Genomic DNA, 17,178 nt, shown 5'->3' on the forward strand with positions numbered 1-17,178 from the left:
AACAATCATATTTAGGTCAAATATAGAACTTCCAACAATCATATTTAGGTCAAATATAGAACCTCCAACAATAATATTTAGGTCAAATATAGAATTTCCAACAATCATATTTAGGTCAAATATAGAACCTCCAACAATAATATTTAGGTCAAATATAGAATTTCCAACAATCATATTTAGGTCAAATATAGAACTTCCAACAATAATATTTAGGTCAAATATAGAACTTCCAACAATAATATTTAGGTCAAATATAGAATTTCCAACAATCATATTTAGGTCAAATATAGAATTTCCAACAATCATATTTAGGTCAAATATAGAACTTCCAACAATCATATTAAGGTCAAATATAGAACCTCCAACAATAATATTTAGGTCAAATATAGAACCTCCAACAATAATATTTAGGTCAAATATAGAACTTCCAACAATAATATGTAGGTCAAATATAGAACTTCCAACAATCATATTAAGGTCAAATATAGAACCTCCAACAATAATATGTAGGTCAAATATAGAACTTCCAACAATCATATTTAGGTCAAATATAGAACTTCCAACAATCATATTTAGGTCAAATATAGAACTTCCAACAATAATATTTAGGTCAAATATAGAACTTCCAACAATCATATTAAGGTCAAATATAGAACCTCCAACAATAATATTTAGGTCAAATATAGAACTTCCAACAATAATATTTACCGTAGGTCAAATTTTCATAATTGCACTATCAGATGATGACAAAAATTGCAATCTTGCTGTATCAGTAAGAATAATTATATTTAATGGTGTAATTTATTTGTCACTGTATCAACCAGTGCCATCATTATCCATATAATTACAAGTAATTAAATTGGGATATTTTGGTTGGAGATAAAGTTGTATGCCGTAGAAGTTGCAATAAGCACATTTTGTCACTGATATAGTACTGATATAGTGCTCAATACAACAACTGTAGAGCTATATATAGAAATATTAAAACAGATCCTGAAACATATTGTTACTCAAGAGTTTTATGTTGTGCAATCTTGAGACATCTGACTTATTTCAGGTTGCGTCCATTGAACTGACAAGATATTGTGCAACTTTCATGTTGATGAATTAAGCGAGGAGTTTATAGTTTTACTAAATTTAAAAAATTGATATTCAACAGTTCAAAAGCTTTTAACAGGAAGTCTTTAATAATCTATGAACTGTGTTGTGTACTCTCTAAGTTTTGAATTTAGATCATGAACCCTATTCAAAGTTTCTTATTGAAATCATTCTAAGAGTAATCACCACAATTCATTCTATACCAGCTTCTGACAGATTGAAACAATACTCTTATATAAATATCAATTTACCTTTCACATTGTTTTCCTATCTGAATTGTCAATATAGTTAAAGATTTCATCGACTATACACAATCAAACAATCTCCAGACAAGAGATAATTTCCTTTTACAAAGAGAATTGAGCAATCATTAAATTGTCTTAGATCATCAGCAATGTTTAAATAAGATTGAAGAATTGTTGAGGACTGTCAGGAATTATAAAGAAAGACTTACCATTGCAGCAGTCCTTGGCATAGTTTATCCTAATTTTCTCAAGAATGGCCTTGAGAGTCAGATAAAAATGGTAACATAATTCACTTTTTGAAATGTTCCATTTAGATTGTTCCTTGCAGGTATTTCTACAGACACGATTTTCTAGTTAAAAAGCCAAACTTTTATATGTCTAGAAGGTGTTTATCAAAGTTGGAATTTGACATGATCCTTCCATGATAATGATCTTTAATGATACTTTCATAGAGGAAACAAAAAGATAAGACTATCATTGTCAGAACATCCTACATTATTTTTAAGAAAATAATACAATTTATTTATATCATATCTCTTCTTCAAGTGATTAACTCCTATAGTCACCTTGTTAGAGAATTAAAGTTATTGTTTATTATAGGGATATGATGTTAACCATTTGATAGAGCTTAATTTCAGAAATCCGCTTTTTAGACTTAAATAATGACCGCTTCTAGATAAATAGTTTTATAAAACAGTATGTTTTATGTTAAAAATGACAGTCTTGTTCTATTAGATAAGTTTTTGTTCACTTTAACATTTTATTCTCTTACGTGTTCAACCTTTATGTTTGTTCAAATTTTTATGAGGATTTAATTGATATTTAATTTATAAGGTTCAGAACATTAATGCCAATTGATCTGCTATAGATTGTTTAAGATGTATATTTATTTTTAATAGGTGTTATCAGGTAATTATTGGCCAGCCCTCAAGTTCCACCAAATATAAAATGTAATGAAATGGTTTCAACACACCTGAAGTCATTCACCTATAATTTTCTTGGAATTAATGGATCAAAATTGTTCTAATAATTGAAGGAAATCATCAAGTCCTTTCCAAGCACCTTTGGGCATTTCTGTATTCACGTATTGTAATTGATAAGTTTTTAGGGTATCTGAGTGTAAATTCTGAAGTCATTATGTCCAAATGTGCAGGTAGTCATCCTAGAAGCTTCCTTGTTACAAGCAATATCAATAAAATGCAGTCTTGACAAAGCTTGAAGTTAATTAAGGATATAGAATTATCAGCAATTTTCAAAGTTCACATATTATAGCAAAATTAAACAACTTAAGATTCAGTCAATATCCAGTATAAATTCATTTGAGGCGTTGAAACCATCCTTCTCAGAAATATCAATATTTATGATTTGTCATGTTGACAAGTTTTAAAATTAAAGTACTGACCGAAACTTGGTTAATCTATATATGTTCATTCTTGAGGGAGAGTTCCTATTAAGAAATAAATTAGAAGTCTTATATCTTAACATCCTTCTAGACTTTAAAGTGTTGAAATATATTATCAATAATTCCTCTCACAGGAGACCACATTATTAATATTTTTCTGGGTTTTCACAAAATACCTTACACTTTACTTGTCTACGTTTGTAGCCTCTATCACTCAGTCTGTCTTTATCTACACTGTGATGAAAGATGAAGACAGGAGAAGTCTGGTGGTTTAAAACAAGTAATTTTGCAGAATAACTATTATATGAAAGAAAAAGTCTATTTAAAAATTGAAATATTATCAGTTTGTGATTAATATTGGAATCTGTCAGTCAGTCGACCTACACTTAGATCTCAATCAGATGTTCCATAATCATCTCATCTCAATCTTAAACTTAGAATATAATATAGGATCAGATATCTGACTACAGTCAGGTGTCCAGACTTAGATTATAATATAGGATCAGATCACAATCTGAATGCAGTCAGATGTCCAGACTTAAAATATAATATAAAATCAGATATCTGACTACAGTCATGTGTCCAGATCTAGATTATAATATAGGATCAGATCAAACTCTGACTAAATACAAATTGTAGGATCAGAATCAATTTAGGCTAAAATCAGGGTAATATTTTTATGAATTGCAATTCAACATCACACCATGTAGTATCCATAGAGTCTAAGAATAAAGAAGACAACATTTCTAGGTAATTCCTTTATGAATTGTGGTATACATCTATTTGATTTAAAATTCTAGAAATTATCAAGACCAAAGTAAACTTTATCCTGTCATTTTGTGTCTGTGTTTAGAAGTTGATTGAGTTAAGTGATTCTGTGAGGTATTGTAATTGAGAGAAATGTGAGGTCATATTCAAATTTACTCCTCAAATTCAATTTATTTGTATGAATTAAGAGATTAAATAAAATAAGTAATCCTATATTTCAGACATTAATTCCAGGTTTAATGTTATTGACATTTTGAAATGAAATTTAGTGCTAATAGCTAAAAATTACAATATAATGAATAGATCTTCTGTTCCATTTCAATAATAAAAGTTTCTTACATATTTGATAGTTTCTTTTGTCAAACAATAAAAACTTGTGATTAAATATTCAAATTGGCTAGACAGATAAATCTTTTATTATTTACCTTTTCTGTAGAAAAAAATCCAGGCTACATCAACAATTACCATTTCCTGTTCCACAGATTAGCTCAATTTCGTGATATAATTTTTTCCACTAATTCATTCAGTACATCTTGTATCTGTAATTTTTTCGAAATCTATGGCTCCAACAGTTTTACAGCATGGTTTTTACACAAAACATTTATTTAATCAATTAATACTATCTTTTTATGGTGTTTTAAATCAAGTTCCAATAAATTTAAGTAGCACTCGAGACAAGCACAATACTCCTTCTTCGTTAAAATGATTTAACATAAGAAACCTTTCATAAACTTTAATATATAAGAGTGTTTTGATGACACTTTATACTTTTTCTCAGCTATAGATGGACACATCCTGGTTCGAGGTTATTGTCATATTAGGTACCATCTTGTGGAGTTTCCAATTCAATATTTCAAGGATGTTCAACGTTGTGTCCGACAAGTTATATTTCGTTGTTTACTAATGTCCAGTTTGACACATTTCTAAGATTTAAAATCAGGTTTAAAGATTATATAAAACCTTGAATTTTTTTTTTGTACAAAAAATTGATTATCCTATTAATTTTCACAAGTTTTCAACTTAAACACCTTTGACCTATTCAAGCCACACCACATTAGATGTTTCCAGTGTGTTTCAAGATAAAAGTGTCCTAATAAAGCTGTCAAGAAAGTTTGAATTGGTAGTAATCTAAGAAAGTTTTCCAAGCGACCAATGAATGCTAAATATTATGGGAAGAAGCAGTCTGGTGAATGAGACAAACTACCTCCTGTAGATCAATAATATTGTATATATACTCGATGAATGAAAGAAGATTTGTGGCGTGGGTTGTCATCTTAATTCTCATTTCTTATTGGACACTTTTTTCAAATTTTGAGGTATTCCACTGTCAAAATTGTGAATATTAATTTTTACTTCGAATACATATGAAATGAGGCTTAAGAGGAAGAGTAATTATATGTAGATCTGCCAGGCTTTGCCTTCTGGATAAGGAGGGAGTTTTAAATTCCTGACTGATATAAGAATTCTGTTATATATGTAACCTTTACCCTTGAGATATTAAAAGGAAAATTGATGCTGGAGTGAATCACTATTTAATATCTAATTAAGGTTTTTAATACATTTATGTCTTCTGGGTCATTTTCTTTGATAAGTTGAACTTTTTGTATTGGATTAATGATAGCACCTACAAGTATATCAATATGAAATCATTTAATAACTATTATAATATGTTCACATCATGTTGAGATGTCATTTAATAATAGATAAAATAACAGTTAATAAAAAAGAATGTATAACACTTCAATGGGTACATAAAGGTCACTTTATATTTAATATTGTCAAGTCAAAAGTCTAATAACATGAGACAAGTTGAATTCCTGCTATTCCACTTGGCTCAGCTGTAATAGCTACCTTTTAATCATAATCTGTAGTAGGTTATAAAAAGATAATAAAAAAACACAAGTAAACTAATCTGGAATAATTCACAAATCTGATCTGATTTCTCCCTGGGGAAATCATTCAGTACAATTCCATAAAGCAAAACAATTTGATTCTGTTAGATTTGTCAGTTATTCAGTCAAATTTGTACTTAAAAGATTAACTTCAACTTTGATGCATTATTAAATTTATGAGTTTGTCAAATATGGCGATTTGTGGAAATCTAATTGTATGGAAAAACAATATGATGTTGTAACACAAGATGATAACAATGAAAAACTAGAGCCACTCGTGGCACAGAGTGGGACTTTGCTACTGTGGCAAATTGCAAGAAACTCTGAAAATATGGACCTTTTCGGTTAATTAGGTCACATGCTAGAGCAGTCTAAAGTTACGCCATTTTTCTCTTCAGAAAGTTGTGAAAATGGAAGTAAAAGTCAGAAATGAAAGTATCTGCGAATAGCCCAAGTCAATGACCTTTGACCTTGTAAAGAGGAAGGTCAACAAAGGTCAATGCCAAAAATTGAAATTATGGAAATTCTAAAACCTGTTCCTTTTTTTGAACTATAAAGCTGAAACAAATGACCTTTTACCAAAATCTGGCCAAATGGATGATGTAATCGTGTGCAAAGTCCCTTTTTGAAAAAACGTAAACTATGCGAGTTATGCCCCTACCCCAGATTTAAACGATTTGCAGTTTGACCCGGATGTGCCACGCCCACATCAACTATTGTGTCATAGTTCTATTCATATTATAAATTTCTAGTAGTGTTGCAAATTTCTAGATTCTAGATGAAATAGGTCATAAGATATACATAAACTAAGCTCAAAGAGACAAAAATATTGTGAAAAACATTCAAATTTTAAAAATATATGAATTTCAATTGGTTTAAAAATAGGATTTTTATACATCGCTGGAAAGAGCATGAGATGCACTTTAAGAATCTGAAAAAATTAACACTCTAGGTTAATTAGGTCACGTGTTGGAGCAGTTCAAACTTGCGAATATTGCTGTTTTCAGACACTCATACAACCGGAAGTAGATATCAGATGCCAGATTTCAAAGCATCAAGTGATAGCCAAGGTCATTGGCCTTTGACCCAATGAAGGTCAAGGTCATTAAAGGTCAAGGTCATGAGATATGAGCCTCCAAACATCGAAAAAATTCAACCGGAAATTGCAAAAAAGCAAAAACGAAATTCAAAAATCGGCTTCCAAGCAATTTTGGGTAATCAATTGCAGTTAACAAATACATCAAAATTACTCACATTCATTTGTACCCTAAGGCCCCATTTTGAGTTTTACAAAAGTGTATCATATAAATATGGCGGCCAAAGTATGACTTCCGGTCTGGATTTTTTTTTCTTCGTTTTTTTGTCTTAAAAATGACTACTGATCAGCATACATTTTGTTGAGATATATCAATTACACCGGAAGCTATTCAACCGGAAGTCAAAATCGTTTTCACGAGTTAGCCGGAAGTGATACAAAAATTTTGATTGAACCATTTTGTTTATTTTGGCGAGTTGTCTACACACATAAATTTTAAGATCAATTGGCGAAAAAAGTCAAAAATTGCAAAATTCGACTGAAAAAAGCGTGCTACAATTTCGAATTTCGAATTTTTTGTACTGCTATCAGATCGGATATTCTTTGTAGATTCCAAAAATGAAAACCCGAAGAAAATTGACTGAAATTTGCGACTTCTAGAGCCCATTTTGTATTTTTTGCACATGTTTCAACGTAGCACTTCCGGTTTTGCAAAAATGTTCCAATATACATTTAAGGCATACATCGTCAAAAAGTAAAGAATACCAGTTTTTAAGATTTGATGTACCTGTCACAGTTGAAGCTGTGTGCTCTTTGTAAAATAGACCAAAATTCAGACAGGGAAAATTTCAAGGATGAGGTAATTGTGTGCAAAGTCTCTTTTTGAACAAACGCATCCTATGCGAGTTATGCCCCAGCCCCAAAATGTAAACAATTAGTAATTCAATCTGGATGTGCCACGCCCACCCCAATTTTTTTGCCATAGGTGAATTCATATTCAAAGTGTCTAGTTGTATTCCAAATATCAAGGTTCTCCATAAAATAGGTCATATCGTGAAAACACGGCAAAAAAAAGTTGAAGTTACAAAAAATCGGTAATAGCAAATATGCAATAAAAACCATTTGTGATATATCAATGGAGAGATCTCGAAGAGCTCTATAAGAATTTGAAAAAAATAACCCTCTAAGTTAATTAGGTCACGTGTAAGAGCAGCCCAAAGTTGCGAATTTGGCTGTTTTTGGACAGCTATAAAACCGGAAGTAGGCGTCGAAGGTCAAATGTCAAAGCATCATCTGACAGCCAAGGACATTGACCTTTGTCCTATCAAAGGTCAACGTCATGAGAGGTCAAGGTCACAAGAAATAAGCTTTCAAACTTTGAAAAAATTCAACCGGAAGTTGCAAAAATGCAAAAGCAAAATTCAAAAATCGGCTTGCAACTTTTTGTAGACATTAGACAACAGATTACATCGGCACCAAAATTACACAGATTTAGTTTATTCCTAAGGACTTATTTCGATTTTAAGAAAAGTAAGAAAATCAAGATGGCGGCCAAAGTTTCACTTCCGGTCTGAATTTTTTTTTGTATTAGCATTTACTTACGACCTGCATAAATTCCGTTGGCCAATTTAATATACACCGAAAGCTATTCGACCGGAAGTAGATTGTACTTTCAATTGATTCCAACTTTAAACCGGAAGTGGCGTCAAAAGTCTGACTGTATCATATCATTTACTTTAGTGATGTCTCTTTGCATTTTAAATTTCAGATCAATCGATGCAAAAAAAAAAAAGTTGCAAAAAAATTGCAAAATTCAATCGAAAAAGGTTTGCGACAAATTTTCGAATTTCGTAATTTTTTAAATGCTATCTGATCAGAAATTCCAGCCAGATTTTAAAACTGAAAACCCGAAGAAAATCGATGCAAAAATGCGCCTTCTAGAGCCAATTTACCAGTTTTTGCATATGTTGCACTGTGGCACTTACGGTTTTGCAAAAATGTTCCAATTTATATTCATTTTAAACGTTGCCACTGCAGAAGGTTTACACATGTAGAAATGTTGATGTAGCTATTGAAGCCTAGGCTGTGTGCCCTGTGGAAATTTCGAAAAAAAAAAAAAAAAAAAAAAAAGAATTGACAATATGATAACAAACACTATTATTTAAGTCAAATAACATATAAATGTTTTAATGCAACTCATTTAGAGTTGATTGTAAGTGGCAGGTAATTGTCACTAAAATTTATTGACTTTTAAACTAACCTGTCTCACAACGGTCTAAGCCCAGATCATGTTCCCCATTGGTGAGTGAACAATCCAACGCTTGTCAAGGTACAGTTCTAAATGATTTATATAAATATGCTCTTTTTATATGTAATATGTTGCAGTGTGACATAAAACAACCGCTTAAAGATTAGTATGGAATACAACTAAAGACCATCTTGATTATGTCACCAAACCTCTATGTTTTGCTTCATGTCTGAGAGAAACTATTATTTTAAAAGTTTTATTTGATAATGGAAATGAATTATTTACAAATCAATTTTTTGAAATAGTTTTTCCTTTCCAACAGCAAGAAACTTGTGTCCATTGGGAGTAGACTCATTATGGTGATAACCATCTAGAAAATAAAAATATTAAAACATTGTTTGATAACAGATTTAATAAAGAGAAAACAAGTATTTGTCATAGAATAATTAATTGGTAAAGAGTCAGTGATTTTTTGTTGGGATTGTTTCTATCATGAGTTAGATAAAAGCATGAATTTTTAGTTTTTTTTGTCACCTGATCCATGCTATCAAGGCTATAAATTGTGTCAAAATTTAAAGAAGCATTCTGTTTTTTTTTTTTCGTAGGTTCAAATTTATGAAAGTTATACACTGAAATCTTATTATTCCATAATCTGAATGGTTTATTTAAAAAATCCTGCAGGTTACTTTTTCATGATAAAACTATTTGAAATGCAAATCAATTCTAATAATAACATTTAGCTTTTAGAATGACGCTCTGTATTATTTAACCTAAGTCAAAATATAATTCCTATTTTAGTTCTGACATTTTTTGAAATGACATGATTTGAAATTCTATCTGGCTTTAAAAAACCCTCAGCAAATTGTTATTGCTAAGAAAATAATAGTTGCTGTGATACAAGACATTTCCCGTTTCCTGGTTACAAAATTATGTAAGGTTTATGTTTCACCAACATATTATTTGTCAAACAATGGACCAAATTGGCGCTGGAAGTGTTGAAAGTTTAATATCAGTTGAAATGGTTAGATAGATGGCTGTATTAAAGGTTATAATTGAGCTTCAAGGTTGTTGTAACAATTGGAACTTTCTCGGCTCATCTTATTGATTACTATAGTAGAATGATTCTTCCAGTGGAAGTTCAATTTGATGTAACACATGTTCAAAGAAGTATTGAAAAGCTTTCTGGTACAAAAACTAACTTATTTTGAATTTACAATAAGATAATAAAATTATCATTCTTTCAACAGTTTAAGAAAATGTGATGGAAATATAAGTTAATTATAAAATTGGAATAAAATTTGCTAACAAAAGCTGACTACAGAACATATCCTTGATAATAAGGGCAAGCAATTTAATTTACTAACAACATGAAGATGCATTCTGTAAGGACGCCCTACCTGATAATGTAGATTTTCAATGCTGACATTGAGTATCAACAATATTACTGACATGGCTTGACTACATGGTCAAAACTGATAATTAATTAAGTATAGATACCATGGGTCATGCAAGTTATGATTTTTGTTTTTTAAAAAAAAAAAAATGGAGCTTCAGCCATGCAATAACATCAAAATGAACTGGTTGTAGTATACCTAAGCTCCACCTACTTTACTCTAAGGTTCTAGTTTTACAAAGTAAGCTGAAGCTTATTAATACAGTTCTCAGAAATGCTGCAATGAAATATATCATAGTATTATTTTGAAACAAATGTTACTGAACATGTATTTTAGTGAAAGGTTTATAAAGAGTGAGAATTAGATATTGAAAAAAACTATTAAATATTTAAACTTGTAAACCTTATTACAGCCTATCTATTAGAGATTTAGATCTGATTATACTAATAGGTAGTGAATATGGTTATATTCTGCTGGGAATAATAATTTTAACTTGTATTCAATTTCAAATAATTAGATTATACAGCAAGGAACAATTTGGCTATAACTTGGCTGGAATATTCATTGGCATCAATTGAAAATTTCTTCCTTATAACACTTTCTGATCTTTTTGGAATCAAGAATGCTTCAATTCATTTGTTCTGTCTTTTCGTTTTTGTTTTTTATACGCCCACATGATATGGGGGGCGTATATTGCCGTCACCCATGTCCGTCCGTCGGTCCATCCACAATTGCTCGTAAACGCGCTACAAGACACAATTCTAGTCGGATTTTGACAAAACTTGGTAAGAGTGTTCGTGATCACCTAAGGATGAACCCTATTGAAAATCAGAAGAATCGAAAAATATTTAGTATAAGTTATTGCCCTTGTTTTTGAAAACGCGTTCAATTTTTAGCTCGTAAACACTCTAGAAGGGACAATTCTTGACCGATTTTGACTAAACTTGGCATGAGTGTTTGTTATCACCCAAGGAAAAAACCCTATTGAAAATCAGAAAAATCGAAAAATATTTAGTATAAGTTGTTGCCCTTGCTATTGAAAACACGTTCAATTTTTAGCTAGTAATCATTCTAGAAGGCGCAATGCTTGACGGATTTTGATGCAGCTTGGTGTGAATGTTCGTAATCACCCTAGGATGAACCCTATTGAAAATCAGAAGAATAGAAAAATATTTAGTATGAGTTATTGCCCTTATTCTTGAAAATGCTTTCAAATTTAGCTCTTAAACACTAAAAGGCATGATTCTTGTTAGATTTTGACAAAACTTGGTTTTATTATTCAGTCCCGCGCTGATGATTGAATATTTGCCATCAAGAGTTTTCATGAGCTAAAAATTGAACACGTTTTCAAGAACAAGGGCGAAAACTCATACTCAATATTATTCAGTATCGCCTTAAAGAGTTCAACAGAAGTGTATGACTGAAGGTTGAATATTTGATACTGGTGATTGTTACTGTACTGCTAAATATTTATTATTCAAAATCAAAGCTGCGTATATTACCTTACCTGACAAGCTATCTTTATACTATATTTGGAAGTATTAAGTATGCAAAGTGATTTGGAAGTATGAAGAATGTTAAGTATTTTGAAAGTATTAAGAAGGTTCAGCAATTTGAAGATATTTAGAATACTAAGTAATTTGAAAGTATTAAGAATGTTAAGTAATTTGAAAGTATTAAGAATTCTAAGTTCTGTTACTGTATACATCCATCTGGGAGAAAAACTTGTACTACACACAGACTTTAAAGATCAGTAATGGCATAGAGGAAGGGTTTATCACATAGAGGAAGGGTTTATCACATAGAGGAAGTGTTTCTCACATAGAGGAATGGTTTATCACATAGAGGAAGGTTGTCAGATAGTGAACAAGGAAGTAGAAAAGGCAAAAGGAAATAGTTGTATTGAAGCTATATTCAAGAGAAATGTTTTGTTGTTATTGACTATTGTTATGAAGTTGCATGTAAAACTGTTAATATTAAAATAGATTTCATCAAAGATAATTGTTAAATGTGTAAAATATGTTTATTAGTTTTAAGGATTAAGTTTTCTTTGTGAAATTAATCATTTAGATGAAGTAGTTATCAGGAATCAATATTTGCATATTTCTTTAAACCCACTGAGGGATTAAACCTTTAATACTTTATATGTTGTTAAATCATATCCTTATGAAGTTTAACACCCCTTCACATTGCCATATTAAAGAAAATTAGTTTTGTAATTAAGATATTGGCTCTTGCAGCATAAAAAGTTACCACTTAGCTGATGAAATTAAAGAAGCAGCAAAATCATATATGAACTGCTCTTTACAGTTGTTATGATACTATTCAAACACCAATTTCTTCTATTTCAGATCATTGCCTCAGAACCAGTGAAAATTTCTATGAAGATTCGAGTATTTTGGGAAAGATTGTGGAATATCTGGGATACCATTGCAATTTTATTATTTTCTGTTGGTGTTGTCTTCCGTAATTTTGAGTCTCTACTACAAGCAGCCCATATCATCTATACTGTAGACATAGTGTTTTGGCTGGTCAGAATACTGGAGATACTTAGTGTCAACAAATACCTTGGTCCTTATGTCAAAATCATTGGAAAATTGGTGAGTTCCTGCTTAATCGAAACCATATTGAGAATATTTTTAAATCATTCTTATTGTTGAAAATTTAACTAGAGTTATGTCCCTGTCCCTGTCTCTGTCTCTGTCCCTGTAAAGTGTCACATACTAGTGTTAAAACGGTTAGTGAATTTTACGAACAGGGTAATTGTCGGCAATAACCTTAATTACTAAAGATTATAAAAGGAGTCAAAAACCGCATTTGCAGTGGTAACTCACCATTAACTAAACTAGAGTAAGTGTAGATGAGTACCCAGGAAGATTTTGGCTAGTTCCCCGCAATTTGTCAGTACAAACGGATACCAAACAACCCATGTAAGATTACGAGCGGCAGGGTTCAGACGGACTGGCGCCATTGTCGTTCATTGCTACAGTCTTAAACAGAACAAAGGTTTTTACCAGTTGTTGGGTCAGTGTAATGAGTGTATCTCATTGAAGTCACCGCGAATCAGTATACTGGTTCCACAACTGGTATAAAACTATATGAATGTTAATAAGCTTGAAGCTGATTGACAGGCAAGATTATAACTGTTTTATTCTAAGCAACTCGTACCCGATTGAAATAATAAAAATAATAACAAAACTTATTAAAACACTAGAACATGCTTAAAAAACACTGTGTTACATTTCCTCAATACAATAAAAATAATAACAAGATTCAACAAACCGTGGCGCATGCCAAACGTCTGATAATGATTACAGTGCTTATTTGTTTAACCTAATTAACATAACAGTGCACACGGCAACTGTCAACAAACTAAGACCATCGTGACGCGAATAAGCAGAACAAGTGATTAGTTGAACTTATATCAAAAATAAGAGGTTAATAATCTTGCCCACAATTGATAACCTATCTTGATTTATTAATCTCAATTATTCAATCAATAAAAATGTTTATTTACTAAAGAAAACAGCTTAAGGACTCATACAGTGACAAATTTTCTGTCAAAATTTCTCTCTTTTTACTTCTTATAAAATTGACAGTTAACCGATTATCTCAAATCAGACGCGGTTACCCGTGAATTACTCCCTGAAATCAGTTAACTGATTAACCGTTTCAACACTATCATGTACACAACATGTGATAGACGTGTATACTTTGAAGGGCCAATGAATGTTTATAATTTTTCATTTTATTTCACTATCGTAGCATAGTAATAATATCATTCCTTAGAATTAGAATTCACTAACTTATAAACATAAAGTACTGTGCCGTATCTTCGTAGCCATAATGTTTGATGCGTTCAGTAGCCATGATGGAATTCGGGTATTACTGAACGAAGAATTGAATTCAAGTATTACTGAATGAAAGATAGATTGCACGTGATCATTAAATTAACCGTATATTCACAAATAACGATTTATTAAACACCGATCAACGAGGCATCTTGAATAATACTTATCGGGAAGCCAGTTTCGCTGATTTATAAACACAAATGTCCGCGCTGTAACTTCGTAAGGCTAACGTTTGATGCGTTCCATATCAATAATAGAATTTAGGTCTGACTGAATGAAAGATGACACTGAAATATAACTTATAATCTTATAATATATGTATATATATCATCAATTCCAATCACATCCATGTCAAACTAAAATAGCTGACAGATTTGATTACTCTATTATTTATTGTCAAGATTTAGTTACTGTTCTGAGATTTCACAAACTAGCACTTTGAAACAACCTGTCACAAAATATAGGAATTAATAAGGTTTCAGACATGAAATGCAACCAGTCTGAATTAAAGTTATTTAGTGTAGAGTAATAAATTGGTCTACATGAGACTGCAATATTAAAAGCTATTCACTCATCATGTAAACACATCCCAAGAGTATTCTGTCATTTATTCAAAATCATTGTCGTGCTGTTTATTCAAATAATGAAGATTCAGATTGATTTAATGATGAATTCAACTCGCTCATGTACATATTATTGTTAAAGGGACAAGTGCACAGTTTTGGATTTTAATTTGAGTCTTGAAAATATGTAAATAGTCTTCAGCAGTACTAGAAATGTACAAAAATAGCATAGTTCCTTCAAAAATATTTCAATCTAGGAATTTCTCTTCCTATTTCTATAGATATCTTTTATATATATTATTATGGCAGTGTTTCAAGAAAAACATTCATACGTGAATAATTTTAGACACACATATTGATTTGAAGACTAAAATTTTGACAGTGAAATAATCATTCTTGTTTCTGGGACTAAGGTATGATTGGTCAAAAAAATGTTGCAGCTGTCCCTTTAAATGCTTTCTTTCTACATGAAGGGCACTATTTCCTATAAACAAAGATCCCTTATGGGTTTAATAATATTATCCAGAACAATAACACCTGTTTTTTTTTTAATTTCAGATAGTGGATATGGCATATTTTTTGGTGATATTATTTATTGTGGTGACAAGTTTTGGTATTGTTCGCCAGGCAGTCCATTTTCAGGCAGAACCTGTTGACTGGCATTATACATTAAGGAATATCTGGTTTTATCCATATTGGATGATATATGGAGAATTGTTTGCTGATGAGATTGATCGTAAGTTAAGACTTGATTAACAAGTTTTTTAATCAGACATTGTTCTGTCTTTTATTATCTCATTGTTTCAATCAGGTTTCATATCTTGTTAATTATATGAACAACATGACACATTGGTTTGTTGATTATGAAGAATTTGGACTATCTAGATTTCTCTGCATTTTGGCATGATTTCTGTCAATGGTCCTGATTAAAAGGTTAAATTCTAATCTAATATACCTATACAAGCTTTCATCATTTGTGAATCTGAATAAATTAATGTCCATGCAACTTTGTTTTTTAATGAAAGTTTTTTTCAAATCCAAAAAATAGTGTTAATTCAAATTTATTTTCAAACAATTTTTTTTCCAATATAACCAAAAACCAATTCCATTCAATTTTATTTCTCAATGAAGCCTTTTTCTATCCAATCAAATGAATTTTGAGAAAGGATTACAGGCAGGTGTTATTGATGAAAGTTATTGTTGTCCTACTACCAGAAATTAAAACTAGAACTCAAGAAATATTTTTATACTATAAACTTAATAAGATTTTTTTAAGAGGTAGTAATATTTCTTTATAATTTATTATAATTATTTCTTTATATATTTCTTTAGATCATGTTCTAAGAATTATGATATTTCAATTCAATACAATGATTTATCATTTGAAAATTCCATAAAAAAGAGTGAAGAAATCAATAATTGAAGTTTTTGATTATCTTCTTTAAAAAAAAAAATAATGAATTGATAAGATTGTAGTGTGTAGGTGTTGTGAACTCATTAACCTGATATGACTTGAATTATTGATGCTGTATCAGAAAAACAAAATCTAAAATTATCAAAGATATATGGAAAACAGACTTGAACAGTTTCATTTTGGTTGCATTTATCTACCATCATGATAAAGATGGAGGGCCACTTTCTCCAAATTTTCATGTTAGAAAGTGCCAAATTCTATATAAGATCAACATTTTTGTAAGTTCTTGTCCTTGATAAGTGTCCATAAGATGAGATGAAGGGATTCTTTGACCTAAACAATTGTACCACAGTTAAAACAATCTCCATTAGTAGTAGTAATCTTAATTATTGTTATATTTTTACGAAACTATTTCTCTCTTTCTGTAGCATGTGATGAACCTGATAAGTGTGTATATGCAGCCTGGGTAGCACCAGCTCTGATGTTTTTATTTTTATTGGTGGCTAATATTCTCATGGTCAATCTTCTGATTGCCAGATTCAAGTAAGTATTGTTTTAAATAAATTAACCCAATTTCTGCTCGATAGTCTGTCTTTATCTCATAGTCTGGGTTAAGAAAAGACCCATAATTTTCTTATTGTGGGACTTTGCTTTTAGCAAAGTCCCAGTTTGTTATCGAAATGTCCATTCTTTTTTTTTTTTTTTTTTTTTTTTTTTTTCGTTTCGTCCACACCTTCCCGAGCTTAGACTGCAGTAGTTGTAGTAACGTTTCGAATTTCATAGACCTTCTATATAGGTGACGATGTGCATAAATATAAATTGGAACATTTTTGCAAAACCGGAAGTGCCACAGTTCAACATGTGCAAAAAGTCGAAAATCGGCTCTAGAAGGCGCATTTTTACATCGATTTTCTTCGGGTTTTCATTTTTACAATCTACCTGTAATTTCTGACCTGATAGCACTTGAAAAATTACGAAATTCGAAAATTCGTCGCTCACTTTTTTCGATCAAATTTTTCGATTTTTTTGCAACTTTTTTGCTTTTGCATCGATTGATCTGAAATTTTAAATGCAAAGAGACTTCACTAATGTTAATAATATGATACAGTCAAATTTTGTACGTCATTTCCGATTTTCAACAGGAAAGCGACTGAACTTCAAATCTACTTCCGGTTGAATAACTTCCGGTGTAATTTATGTAGGTCAACAAAATTTGGCTGATCTTTGGCAAATAAAATTTTATGGCCGATTTTAAAATAAAATCCAG

The 17,178-nt window shown here is 30.8% G+C and overlaps 1 protein-coding gene across 1 annotated transcript in view; it reads left to right on the plus strand.

Annotated features, from left to right (window-relative positions):
- LOTGIDRAFT_102258 (hypothetical protein) overlaps positions 1–17,178 on the plus strand; it is a gene marked incomplete at both ends in the record, with an annotated part of 42,192 nt that overhangs the window by 20,445 nt on the left and 4,569 nt on the right. The window contains 3 exons of the mRNA XM_009045567.1: positions 12,435–12,683; positions 15,056–15,233; positions 16,340–16,454. Of these exons, the coding sequence (XP_009043815.1) occupies positions 12,435–12,683; positions 15,056–15,233; positions 16,340–16,454 (542 nt within the window). The remainder of the gene's footprint in view (positions 1–12,434; positions 12,684–15,055; positions 15,234–16,339; positions 16,455–17,178) is intronic.

This window comes from Lottia gigantea, assembly GCF_000327385.1.
Source record: "Lottia gigantea unplaced genomic scaffold LOTGIsca_1, whole genome shotgun sequence".
Taxonomy (NCBI): domain Eukaryota; kingdom Metazoa; phylum Mollusca; class Gastropoda; family Lottiidae; genus Lottia; species Lottia gigantea.